At 54.6% G+C, this 13,885-nt stretch overlaps 1 protein-coding gene across 2 annotated transcripts; it reads right to left on the bottom strand.

Moving 5' to 3' along the window:
* Nucleotides 1–44: 44 nt before the first annotated feature.
* LOC122384114 (nascent polypeptide-associated complex subunit alpha, muscle-specific form-like) lies at nt 45–11,941 on the bottom strand. 2 transcript variants are annotated; one of them, XM_043371144.1, is made up of 11 exons: nt 11,711–11,941; nt 8,493–8,538; nt 7,583–8,165; nt 6,432–7,390; nt 5,854–5,988; nt 4,574–5,440; nt 3,482–3,619; nt 2,357–2,742; nt 1,856–2,099; nt 1,367–1,508; nt 45–1,058 (listed from the first exon to the last, which is right to left on the bottom strand). In XM_043371144.1, exons 1-11 carry the CDS (start codon nt 11,725–11,727, stop codon nt 493–495), a joined length of 4,083 nt encoding a protein of 1,360 aa, XP_043227079.1. In that variant the 5' UTR covers nt 11,728–11,941; the 3' UTR covers nt 45–492. The 2 variants fall into 2 exon arrangements, with proteins under 2 accessions (XP_043227079.1, XP_043227080.1); XM_043371145.1 differs by lacking the exon at nt 5,854–5,988.
* Between the last annotated feature and the right edge of the window lie 1,944 nt (nt 11,942–13,885).

Below are 13,885 nucleotides of genomic sequence, written 5' to 3'. Positions count from 1 at the left end.
TTTCGCCTGTCCTCAGTCCTTCAATCGAACATACGACACAATGCTTTCGCTAAACGCTCCACATGTTTTATTTTAATGCCATTAAAAATACATGACGATGGGAAGGAGCCACGAACGGGGCACCATATTGCCACGAATGCATGACATGATTGATGAAAGAAGGCATAATATGCCCATACACGAATAGATCATCCGCGGTAATACTTAGCGAATACCAGAAAAAAAAACGTAAAAAGTGCACTCAGGCTTCGCTGCCGCTCGGTGTCGGCAAGAAATCGACAGAAACATTCGTGCGAGCAGACCGGCTCGTGCCGCGTTGGACAGGGTGTCCTCTTTTGAGATCGCAACGCAGCAAATGCCAGAGAAAAGGGTACAAAATTTACTGCAAAACATACCCTACAGAAACAACTACCCTAATATCACACAGTAGTTTGAACTGTACGATCCATCACAGCTTGCGTATGGCGGCGCCGGCCGGCCGGCGGCGCTGGCCTACAGCAGGATGCTCCGCACCGCCTCGTCCAGGGCCTCGCTGTCCTCCGTCGAGCCGTCCGCGTTGAAGAAGGACGCGTTGATGTTGAACCTGCTGGGTGGCGGCAGCGGCGGCGTCAGCTCGTCGACCGGCTCGCTGTCGGTGCGCGGCAGGTTCAGGATGCTCTTGATGGCGCTCTGGAGGTCATCCTCGACTCGGGAGCGCGCCGCCGGCGCCGGGTCGCCGTCCGCGCCGCCGTGACCGTTCACCAGCGGCTCGTCAAACAGCCGCTCGAACTCGGCGTCGGCCTGCGCGGCGGCGGCCGCCGCCGGGTGCAGCAGCCGCTCGTCGGGCGCCGTCAGATCTGTCCGCCCCGGCCCGGCCGCACCGGGTGCTGAGGCCGCCGCCGCCGCCGGCTCCCGGTCCGGCTTCGGCTCATGTTTGGGCTCAACTTTGACGGCGGGCTGAGTGTCCGACTGGGCCGCCGGGCCTTCCCCGTGCGCGCCAGACCGACTGTTGGCCGGGTGGAAGGGGTACTCCGGGGCCGCCGCTGCACTGGACTCGGCACCCGGCTGAGATGCGTGTTCTGGAACACAGAAAAATGGAATGTCAAGGTAATGAAAGTCAGCCATTTGGGTACAACTACAACAGCGTCCAGATGAGTTACTGTACAATAGTGCTCCAGCTGACGATGTCCATCGAGTACAGCCACCAACCTCAACTCAAGAAACCACCACTAAAGACACCGAAGTCGGCCACCCAAAGACCCGAAACTTTTCAACCCTGTGTTAGCTGCTAAGACGTATCCCCCACCTTCACCTCACCAAACGATGCACCATGAGCTCTATCCGCTTCCTTCCCGTCCCTGCGCCCCACCGCGCTCCCTCCACTGACCCTGTTTGACGGGTTGCGGGCCGCCCGAGTCGTGCCGCCGGCGCTGCTCCTCGGCCGCCTGCCGGTCCTGCTGCAGCTGCTCCCGGTCGTACTGGTTCAGGTAGCGCAGCAGCTGGATGCTCTCGCAGGTCGGGTGCAGCAGCTGCAAAAGGACGGGGTGGCGTTAAAGACCGGTACTGATAGATAAACAAGGACACAGAGCAGCGCCAGCGGAAGGGACGGACTACCTCTCAGTTATAGACAGACATCACCGATCACCGACTCAGTTAAGACAAAGATTAGATAAACCGTGAGTTTGAGAAGACTCGCGACAAACCTACATAACAGACTTAATCACTGAACATACGCAATCCAGACTCACCCAAAACACGATACCTCACCACGTCTACATATAACAGTGCCCCGTAGCTCAAACCACCGCCGCCCAACCGTCCCCATTCCCAGTCATCCCTCTCCCATCCAGATCAGCGCCCCCTCAGTAACACTCACCATGCTCTCCTTCAGCAGCAGCCGGCGGTACTTGTTGTTCATGACGTGCCGCTTGTGGCGGATGTACTCTGCACGCATCCGGAACACCTCGTCCTCAATGAGCACCTGTTCGGGCTCGGCGGGCGCGTCCTGCAGCACGTGGTACTTGGAGAGACGCTTCACGGCGTCCGCCACGTTCAGGAAGGGCGTCTCCGTGTCAGGACAGAGCGCGGCCCGCTGGTCGCACCGCAGCTGGGCGGCGAACCTGCGGAAAACGGCACCGTCAGACAGCCGACCGGGGAAAACAGGCGCAATACAGACAATTTATATAGACGAACCCATTAGAGCTCTTGTTAAAATTCTCATGACCCAAAGGAACACAAGCTTCATGACCAGGCTCACGTAGAACCGACAAAATCAGCTCCGAGTAATTCACTAATCACCGTAACTGTCTACGAACTGACTCGGACAACTATACCGTTTGTCAGTAAGGCGTCCGTCGCCTGTCGCTCCATCACCCACCTCTCGTCTGACGGGTAGACGGCGGGCGCCTCCTGGACCGGCGCGGCCGACTGGGAGGAGGGCCCCGCCGCGCTGGACGACTGATGTGACTGATGTGACTGCTGCGAGTGTGACTGTGCCTGCGGCGTCTGAGACTGCTCCTGGTGTGGCGCCGACTGCTGCTGCTGACCGGACGGCTGCCGCTGAGACTGCGGCGGCGGCTGGGACTGGGACTGACTGGGCGTCTGAGGGTGCTGCTGGCTGGCGGAGCTGGCCGCCACCAGCGGCGGCTGAGGTACTGCTGGCTGCGATGAAAGCGTCGAGGGTGTGGAGAAGACCACGGCGGCGGTGACTGCGGCGGGCGCGGGCGCGGGGGCGGCGGTGGAGGTCGGCAGCGACCACCGCACCTGCGGCACACAGCCCGCGGCGTGTCAGTCAGTCAGGCAGGGGACGGGAAGGGGGGGGGGTAGCGGCACTCCACTGCCGCACAGAGCCGTAGGTACCGGCCACAGCCCGACAGACGGCCGGCCGGACCGACCGCATCGATTGCCAATAGGGGACGGCGACACGTCCTAATGGCCCCGCTGGCCGCCGACCGACGACCAGCGGCTCGACACGGACCAACTGGGACCCCGACACATCGTAACGGCTAGTTACCCTGTAAATTAAACGTGAGACTACCTTGGACTCTTGGACGGAGACAATAACTAATTTAGAACAAAAAATGAGGCCATCAAGCTTTCAAATGACACAAAACGACCCAGCAACAGGCGACATTAAAGCAACCCGACAACGAAACGCTAGAATCACAAATTACTGACATTGAATATGGCTCCCACAACACAGCTTTAACAGATCTGTCAAGGAATGAAGGCTCCGCGCGCATATCAAAACTCCGAACCGGAGCATTATCTTTAACGGAAATCTATCTGGTTTGCACCTGTGTCCACAAGCACAGCATGACACGCTTTACCACTTGTAACAACTATAAATATGTTCTTGAGCTGGCCAGTGCCGACCCCGGGGTAGGCCAGCCTAGTGGGAGTCTATCAAGGGCGGTGGGACGTCTACCAAAAACAATGAAAGTCCCACTCCCGGGCAGGGAGACGCGTGTCAATTTCGACCAGCCCGAAGCACAACACTGACCGGTAGGCTGACCGACTGTCCGGTGGCGATTATTTTCTGCCGGGCCGCCTCCAGCCGTTTCAGTTCGTCCGCGTCGCGCGCCGAGCGCTCCGGGTGCCGCAGCAGCAGCTGCATCCGCAGGTTCACCCGGTTCAGCTCCTGCACGGACCGAGGGAGATCGCAGAGCGTCAGCTGATGGGTAACGGTGGCTACGGGAGGTTAGACAAGGCTAGGTTTGGCAATCGTAGCGGATTGTGTAACATTGACCGAGCCGACATGGCTTGCAGGTAACCAATGATGATGATGATGAATTGGGGTTTTTGGGCACCCGGACTACAGACAGGGGGTCATCGGCGCCCATGCAACCGACCAGCAGTCACCTGACAGAATATGTAAAATATCGCGATATCATAAAAACGTCAAACAAATTTGACTTGAATTCAATAGAACACTAACCGATTTTCATGGCAGTCCCCGAATTACATTCAACAGAACACTAACCGATTTCCATGTCAACCCTCGCTCCCCCCCCCCCCCCCCCCCCCCACCACCAAATGACTGTCAACTTCGGCAACTGACTCAGTCAAAGCTTAAAAAGCCCTCTTACATCAAAGTGACACCCAGCCGCATCCTATCCAAAGCAACATATTTTATCGTGGGCATTTTATGAACAAATTTCTATACGGACGACAGGCTGATTGAAATAGAATATTTAATATTCAATACAAATGAAACTGCACAAAGGTCGCATTCCGCGATGCATCAATCTCCTGATTCCAGCAGTTCCCGTTGTAAAGGTCAGTGCAGTTGCCACCCAGGAACTGGGAGATGGACGCCGAACTTGGAACCGTGACCTGCAGTAAATCTACTTTTCTTGGATGGCGTGGTCGAACTTGGCTGAGAGATGAGCACTCGCTAGCCCCGGCTCAATCCCAGTCAAGGGTTTGATTGACGGATTAATCGACCTAGTCGGCCAAATAAAATTCTGAAATATTATCCCATATAGCTGCGGACAACCACCCTTCAATCGATGAACAAGACCAAGCCACTAAATAATTATCATAAGGCTAAGCCGCTCCTGACCTACACGGCGCCTGGGTAGTGCGGACTCACCTGCTGGTTCTCTGGCGACAGCTGGATGGTCTGCACCTTCTGTGCGTGAGGAACGGTGAGCGCGCCGCCGGACACGGGCACGGCCCCGGCCGGCGCCGGCGCGATAGCGCGCAGCGCTGAAGGCACCAGCGGCCGCGGCGCGCCCGGGCCCGGCTCGGCGGCTGCCGGCGGCGCCGTGAAAGACGTGGGCGTGAGAGGAGAGGGCGCCGGCGCCGGCTCCAGCTGCGTGGTGCTCGTCACGCTGTTGTCGGCCAGCCGCGCCGCCGCGGCGCTGCTGAGCCGCGAGGAGTCGGCCGCCGACGCCGCCACCGTCACCGTGGCCGGCGTGCGCGCCGCCGTCACCCGCACCACCTGCTCCTTCCGCTTCTTCTTGCTGTTGCTGCGCGAGCACAGCTGGTTCTTGATGAGGTTCTCCAGGAAGGCGTTCTGGAAGGAGGCGTTGCCGCCGGTGGAGGCTGCCGGCGGGGTGGGCGCCGTCGGACGGGGCGCCGGCTGCGCGGCCGCCGCGGCCAGCGGCTGCGGCACGCTGAACCCGACGGCCGCCGACAGGGGCTGCAGACCGGCCGCAGACGGGGCGGAGACGGCAGCCGGCAGCGGGGCGGCCGCCACGGCCAGCGTCTGCGCGCCGGCAGGCCGCGCCAGACGGCTCGGCTGGCTCAGCAGGCTGCCCAGCACGCTGCCGGCCGCCGGCGCCGTGCTGACCACCAGCGGCGCGGCGGCGCGCGGCGGCAGCACCACCGAGCCGGCCGTGGAGAGCACCGGCCGTCCCGGACCGGCCGCGTACGAGAGCACCGGCTGGGCCGCCGAGAAGGCCGTCACCGGCGTCAGATGCGCAGAGGAGACGAACGCCGCGCCGTTCAGAAACACCTGTCCGGAGGCAGAACAGCGTCAACACCAGTCAGTGCGGGGCAACCAGCATCACTAAACGACACTGGTTGAAATACAATAGACGCGAAATCACAGCATCATTACCCCAACCATTTCAGGAATGTGAACGGTTCATAAAATGATACATTAACTGCCATCTCCAGTCTCTTAAAATGCATCCCGGTCTATAAAATTGGCTATCAACTCCGGGACGATTGCATCAGACTCGACAAAAATAAAAATGAAACAATCGCGACGCCAGCAGGTTATGCAAATGTCCACTGAAAACTGCATAAACTTGGCCGGGTGCACGTTGCCAGCGTGGTTGGTGAACTGGTCGGCGGCGGGGGCCACCGATCAGGAGGGCGGGCGGGGGAGGGCTGATGGATGAGCTACAGCCGAGCGGGCCTGACCTGTCCGGCGGACGAGAACACCGCGTGCGCAGCGGGCTCCGAGTTTGTACTGAGGTTAGTCGGCAGCGAGAGCGGAGCGCCCGACAGCCGGGCGGCCGCGCTCACGTCGAGACCACTGCTGGTGCCAGCACCGCCCTGGGTACACACACGCAGCAAACGTACAGGCACAGGGCAGACAGAGGAGGGAGGCGCGCAGCCCGGACAGCAGACAGAGCAGACAAAATCAACCAAAATCGAGCACAAAACGAGAAAATTGTACGAAAGAGCTAATCAGGTAAAATGATAGCAGCAACGGGGAGCATCGTGCACAGAAACTACGAATGAACGACCGAAAAACATTCATAAAGACAGTCTAAAATAAACTAGATTAGGTTCTAGTACTAGAAGATAAACTTAGTAAGCAAGCAGATGCTAGGACAAGACAAAAACAAAAATGTTTAAGAGCAAAAGAGTTAGAGCAGGTCACCTATTACAGATGAGACTGAATGCTGGAATGAAAGCTACCAATATCTAGAGAGAGCAAAACTCCACCGTCCGGCCACGTCAGGTGGCGGCCGGCGGTGAGCAGTCGGACCGACCTGCAGCGGCTGTACGATGGAAAGCGGCGGCTCGGCGGGCGCCGGTGCCGGCGGCGGCGGCTCCGCCTTCACGGGCGCTGCCGGCGCCGGATCGGGCGCCGCCGGCTCCGTGTGCAGGCCCGGCTCGTCGTCCATGTCGCCGAAAATGCCGCTCTTCTTCATGATGTCCTCCAGGTCGACGAAGGCCTTCTTGGCCGGCTGGCCGGGCGGCGGCTCGTCCCGCCGCTTCTTCTTGTTGGTGGGGGTGCGGCGGGCCGCGGCCGCCGCCGCAGCAGACACCGGCGCCGGGTGCTGGGCGCGCAGCTCCGGCTGCTGCGGCTGAGCCAGCAGCTGCTGCGGCATCATGTGCTGCGGCAGCATAGCGGCCTGCTGCTGCGGCGCCAGAGCGAACAGCGCCGGCCCGCCGGCCGCCTGCACCTGCTGGATCTGCGGCGCCAGCAGTCGGATGGCCGGCTGCAGCAGCTGCTGGGACGGCTGCAGCAGCACCGTCTGGCCGCCGCCGCCGGCCGGCAGCAGCACCGCCTGCTGCGGCGCCGCCGGCGCGCCGCCCGGCTTCCCGGCGGCCGCCGCCGACACGGCCGGGAACAGCAGGTTGGGCTGCTCGCGCAGGATGTACTGGATGTGGTGTCCGCCGCCGGGCTGTTGCACCATGACGGGCACCACCACCATGGCACCGCCGCCGCCGCCGCCCAGACCGCCAGACGCCGCCAGCACCATGGGCGGCTGCGCCATCAGCGTCTGCTTGGCCAGCGGCAGGCTGGGCGCCAGCGTCTTGGGCAGCAGCTGCGGCTGCTTGGCGGCCTTTGCGGCGCGGACGGGCGCGGCCGAGAGCGGGGCCGGCGCGGCCGACACGCCGCCGCCGGGCACCAGCTGCATCACGGTGCCGTTCTGGGCGCCGGCCACCATCTGCAGCCCGTTGGACGGCATCAGGGTGCCGCCAGCGGCAATCAGGCTCGGACCTGCGGACACGACATGGTAGAGTGTAAAAAAAAAAACGCTAATAAAAACAGACCGATGCGCAACAGAAAAACAAACCATCGAGAACCAAATCGCTAGGTATTTTTCTTCATTAATTACAACCTCGTGCATTTTACTAACGACAAATTTACAAGAACCAACAGCTACTGAACACGTCTCCCTTTTCAACTCACCGACGACGGACTGCATGCTACCGGACTGCGACGACAGGATGACTCCGTGCGGCATGGCGGGCACCACGCCCTGTGACAGGGTGGTCATGCTGCCGGCGCCGCGAGCCGTGCCCAGCGCCAGCGCCGGTGACGAGCTGGCCGGCGCCGGCGACTGGCCGGGGGAGCGCGCCGCAGAGTACGGGCTGGCGGCCGGCACCGGCGATGGCTGGCTGCCGGCCGGCGGCCGCACCGCCGCCTGGAACGGCGAGGCCGCCACCGCCTGCGAGGGCGCCAGCAGCTGGGCGGCCGGCGCCAGCGCGCCGTTCAGCGGCTTGGACGCGGCCGGCGCCGGCGCCGACTTGGGCAGCAGGCCGTGCTGGAGGCCGTTCTGCACGACCCGCGGGCCGCGGGCGGCGGCGGGAGCCGGCGCAGGGCCGCTGTGGCCGCCGGCCGGCCGGCCCACCGGCACCCGCACTACCTGCGGCGGCGGCTGCTGCTGGCTGGGCGTCGGAGCTAGGCTGGTGAGCGGCGCGGGCGCGGGCGCTGGTGCTGGTGCCAGACCACTGCTGGGCAGCTGCTCATCCATGCCCAGCAGGTTACTCGCCTGACACACAGAAATGGTTGGTTACACATGGCTCATGAGGGCTATAGGCAAAAACAGACAAAATGAGCTAAAGATTTATATGTTATGGCATGGATAAAAATAAACAAACACACAACAACAACCCATGTCTTTGTCTAGGCCTTCAAGATAACATAAGTGACATTTTAAAGTGTACCTTCACCAAGTCATAACATATCAAAGCCAGTACCCTAAGCAGAGCTACCTATTTATTTGCATATTCACACTTACTGATAACTAATGATTATACAACTATGTGAAAAACATTTTGGACTGGTTACAAGTTGTTTTGTGGGAATTCATGCTCACCTTCTCCAAACAGCTTTGGAGAAAGCTCTCCAGCTCACTTGGATCACTGAAAAATGCAGAACAATGTTAGTGAAACATTTAGAAAAAAGATAATACCAGTAAAACGCCTTTTGGGCGAAGAACGAGCGAGCGAGATAGTGAGCCCTGCACGTGCAGAAGGGCGAGAGGGTACTTCCAACGGGCTTGTGCAAAGCACCCTTCTAACCGGTCGCTAGCGGTGTACCAAATTTGAACGCAATCGGCCCAGCCGTTCCTGAGATCTGGAAGCGGCATTCTGCACGTGCGCACGTGCAAACGGGGTCCAAAATGACTTTTGCACGGCACCCTACTAACCGGTCCCCAACCGTGTACCAAATTTGAGCGCAATCGGCCCAGCCGTTCTCGAGATCTGGAAACGCCCCCTGCACGTGCGCACGTGCAGTAGCACCCTAACCGAAACACATGGGAATGCATTGCCTGGTGGGTGCCTACCTGTATGCCAAGTTTCAGCGAAATCGCCCCAGTAATTACCGAGTTACTGAAATGGGAACAAATTTGGCACCTCTTATTGTTGTATTTTGCACGTGCAGTGGGGGTCACTCACATAGATGAAGAGTATCCGACCTTTGGTAGAAGGGATGCAGCTACCCTATAAAAATGACCGCAAGACAATCGCTCAAGCCGCTGCTGAGATATGGGCCTCTCAAAATCATTACTTTTGCAAAACTGCTTGAACACCCTTGACTTTTCACGTGGCACGTGCCACGGCGGTCACTGAGATGTATCAAAAGTAGTCAATTACGGGGTAGAAGGGATGGGGCTACCCAGCAAAAAAGACCGCAGGCTATTCGGTCCAGCGGTTGCTGAGATATAAGCCTCTCAAAAGCGTTACAGGCCGGGCCGGGCCGGGCCGGGCCGGGCCGGGCCGCTCATACTGAAATTTTTCCGTTATATTGAAAAGACTTCGCTTCGCTCGCTGCGCTCGCTCGCTCGTAAAAAGTCAAAACACAAATTGTTTTAAACCTAGGTGATCAAGTTGGCTTTAAATAGGGCAAATAAGACAAAAGAACCAGGCAGAAGATAAGGATTACTGGTAGCCTCCATAAATTCAATCATGAATTTCCATTACTGTTTGCAATTGAATACTATTTCAAAAATGAGATTGGTTCATTAACCCGCGCCCTGCTGGGGGTCCTGGATTTCCACGCCCTGCTGGGGGGGGTGTTTGAACACCCCCCCCCCCTTGTAACTCGGCTCCTGGGCCACGTAGCGATACGCGGAAGGCGGCGTTCGAAAGAGCGTCAAAAATAATGACGAAATCACTTCGGTCAATTTTTTGGTCAGGTCAAAGGTCAGGTCACCAGAGGTAATTGAAGGCAAAATTTCGCCGATTTCCAGGTCGAATGTCGAAAATTTCCAAGAAGCCAACGCATAACTCGGGAACCAATAGAGCTACAGCGCCGCGGAAAAGCGCATTCGATAGCTCTATTAACGCCCTTTCTGAGTAATTCTCTCAGATTTGACCTAACGTCAACGGTTTTGCCTGCAGGGGGCAAAAACTGCAAAAATAGCCGATTTTTTCGAAAACAGTTTTTCTGCAATAACTTTTGACCCAAGCCTTGTACGAGCTTACTTTTACCGGCATCGTGTTCCTCTCGTCAAGACGCATCGAATGAACTATAACTTGACCTTGAAAGGTCAACTTGAAAATTTGACCTCAGGTCAAGGTCATGACCTGACCGGAAAGGGTCATGTTGCATATCAGTCGATCCGTATCGTCGAGCTGAACACATCTAAGGCGTTTTCATCGCTCTAGCATGCCTCTATCAAAAGTTATTTGCGAAAAACTTAGATACCATTCGTGACCTAAGATGACCTCAGGGCATAAACAAGGGTCACGGACACCATTTTCAAGTTCAGTGTGTCTAAACCACTTGTAATTCGGTGTTTGGGAGTGTTTATAATGTCTTTCATCCAAAAGAGGCGCATTTCAATTTTCTCCCATTGACTTATAATGGGGAGGTCGCAAAATTGACCTGACCTTAGGTCATCGATATCAAAATTCTGAGATATACATTTTGTACATGCTATTGCTCTTAGCAATCGCTGAAAGTTTCAAAGCGATCGGTCACTCGGTGTGGCTATGACAGACATTGAAAGTTTTTATGAGGTGAGGTCACTTCAAGTGACCTGGTGACCTGACCTTGAATGACCTTGGTCTGAAATTTTCACAACATGTGTAGAATTGATGTATGATAAGGTGTACCAAAAACGGCGGCGCGGAGCGCCGCCGTTTTTGAGATATTCGCGAAAAACCACAAGGGGGGGTGTTCAAACACCCCCCCCCAGCAGGGCGCGGGTTAATACCAAATATTCATCACTGACAAACCAGGAACTATTATGACAAGCACGCAGGGACAAACTGGTAAGACACAACTCTAAAGCACACCTCATGCAAATCATTTGGAGCCAAAAAGCACATCAGAGCATTGACTTATTGGTAGAAAGTATCAACATGAATGTTCTTATGTAGGTACCTATCTTGAGGTACTAATAAAACAGCCAATAGTAAATAAACCAAATAGATTAAAATACTCATATTGAATATAAAATGAAACTTGATTCAGTTCAGGTAAAATGTGACATTAAGACCATCAAATACTTATATAAAATGCTTAAAAAGTGTTTGTTAGTGCCAGATATTCAGCTAAAAAATGTTCAAAGTCTTACGCACCATAGATGCGGCGTTATGTTTGCAAACTGCAAGTAACTTCAAAACTAATACTGATGAAGAAACACATTAACAATAAAAAACAAATAATATTGAAAGAAATTGGAGTATCTATGAGACTTAGCTCAAACCTGATGTTTTTTTAGCGTCATAGTCAAAATAACATTCAATTTTGTAATCAAACTGGTCACTGCCATTTACACATACAGTTCCATTAACCATATATTATGGTTCAGTGACCAAAAACTATATACAACAATAAATGTATAAGCATTTTGACATTTGTTGCATTCATTCAAGAAGGTCAATAAAAGCAGTGACAATGAAAAACAACAACCACTGATTTTGGTGCTTTTCATGAGCCTTTGTATGACAAATGAAACAATAAATCGAGTTCAAAGATCAAAATCGCAAGAAAAACTAGCTTTATAATTCTTCGAGAGAAGCTCATCAAGTTTAATTAGTAAATGTCAACAAATTAACATCTATTTTTGTTTAAACAGCTCACCTTTCATCGTGATCCATTTGCGTTGCATTTAACCTTGGGGTCGTTCAAACACTTCATTCGTTAACCCAACCCAAAAACCAGAACAGGCCTTTGTTATGGCATGTCTGGATTGAATGTCAATCACGCGACATGTCAACAAGGCTCATTAGGCTGATTTCCCACAACTTTTGACAATTGGCGCTTCCTGTCCCCTCAAGTGACAATCCACCATTCAGTCGGGAACGCATTTTTGTGAAGGATCCTTAGTATAACGGCCTAGTTTATACTAAAATCAGACCATATCGCCTAGTCTAGTATATACTTTTCGAACAGTAGCGATTGTTTTCAGGCTCGAAACTTCGTACCATAAACGTTTTTTTTTCAAAACAACCCTGCATTTTCATCATTTTGGTTCTTCTTGACATGGTATTTGTTTTTATCTATTTATATCACATCGATCTAGTAGTTTCTTTAGGTGGTATCAAGTGTCATGTCTGCCGCCGACGCTGTCGTTACAGAATGCCGACGGCGTGTCGTCTATGTTGATGTTTGTTTCGATGCCAGCCCTCTCCTCGGTGGCGGAACGACGACTGAGGGACCGGGCTGAAATAATGTCTTGGGCCGTGGGTCGGCCGTGGGCAGGGCGGCCGTAGGCGGGGTATGAACGATAATGCAGAGAATGTGGGACACAGAGCACAATTGCAGGCACCTGATTGGTCGGTCTAAGGTCCAACATCCCTCAGCAGCCAATCAGAGGCCAGATCCTTCAGCGATGTTGGGTCTATTTCAAGGTCACAGACCGGATGTTGGACGTTCTCGGACGGGGAGCCTGCGGCGCGCGCCGGTCGGGAGAGGCGGGAGCCGGGAGGGGGGGGGGGGGGGGGGGTAGAGCGAGGCTGGGGCGCCGGGCGGGGGAGAGGAGGGTGAGCAGCGAGGCCGGAGGGGCCGCGTGCGTCCGCTATCGACGGTAACGGGGGGACGGAGCGAGGCGGGAGGATAACGGTCGGTGACCGGAGGGTGGCGAGCCGAGGGGGGCTCCCCTACAGGCTCCTACCCTACATCCGCATTTGATTACGGATGTTAAATCGCGAATAACTCAATGACAGTGGCGCACCTTATCGACACACAACAATTTCCACTGTCTTTCAGCAAGGTCAGGTGACCTCATCTCTAGCTGAAGTTGACCCGATGTCCCCTTGGCTAAACCGACTGAACGACTTCTTTTTTAAACTTGCATAATGGTGACTGTCATGATAGAATAGGGGCGTTCCACGACAAATCGACAAGTGCCCTGCACCCTCATATTTTATTTTTTGCTTAAAATTGGTCTAATGGGTTGTGATGGGCGGGGAAGCCAGCTGTGGCAAGGATTTTTTTCTTCGAACAACGGTTTCCGAGATATAGCCTCGGGCAATTCTTGGAGTTTGCGCTGCAGCCCTGTGTTTGGCGGCCTATAACTCAGAAACTATTGTTTTTTTACGATAAAAACTTTATATGGGTCAACTCACAATCAACCAACAAACATTTTGGCTATCTCGGATTTTCAATTTTTGAAAATTTTGATCACGTGACCTTTTGTCCTATTTTTCGAAGAGTGACCTTGATATTTTCCCCACTGAAAGTTACAATTTTGTCTGATGACGATTAAAGCCTTATCAATTGTCATTCATATGCGATAATAAAAAAAGTGGTTTTCGCCCTGCGTTGACCTCAGGTCAGGTCATTTTTATGACCTGTCCATTATTACGAGCGGGAGCGACAGCGAGATCTCGAGAATAAAGCAAGATATCGACAAGCGGTAAACGGTAAAGGATACACACGGATAAGGTCTATAATTTTTACTGAGGTCATTTTCAGGTCAGGTCAAAGATGACGTCACAGGAGCTAAAAGGAAGCCAAAATAGCGGCACTATACATATATATGAAGTTTTTCTCGAATAACTTTCAAGGTATCCCAGCTAGGAACAAACTAATAGCACCATCGTGATCCTCTCGTCGATCCGCATCGAAACATATGTATGTTGACCTCGAAAGGTCGAAAGGTCAAAAGTTGACCTTAGGTCACGTGATCTAAGGTCAACTTTTGACCTTTCGACCTTTCGAGGTCAACATACATATGTTTCGATGCGGATCGACGAGAGGATCACGATGGTGCTATTAGTTTGTTCCTAGCTGGGATACCTTGAAAGTTATTAG

Source organism: Amphibalanus amphitrite, unplaced genomic scaffold (assembly GCF_019059575.1).
Source record: "Amphibalanus amphitrite isolate SeventyFive unplaced genomic scaffold, NRLGWU_Aamphi_draft 000181F_arrow, whole genome shotgun sequence".
Lineage (NCBI taxonomy): Eukaryota > Metazoa > Arthropoda > Thecostraca > Balanomorpha > Balanidae > Amphibalanus > Amphibalanus amphitrite.
Note: the sequence above shows the minus strand (reverse complement) of the source record. Positions and strands in the feature narration are given on the sequence as shown.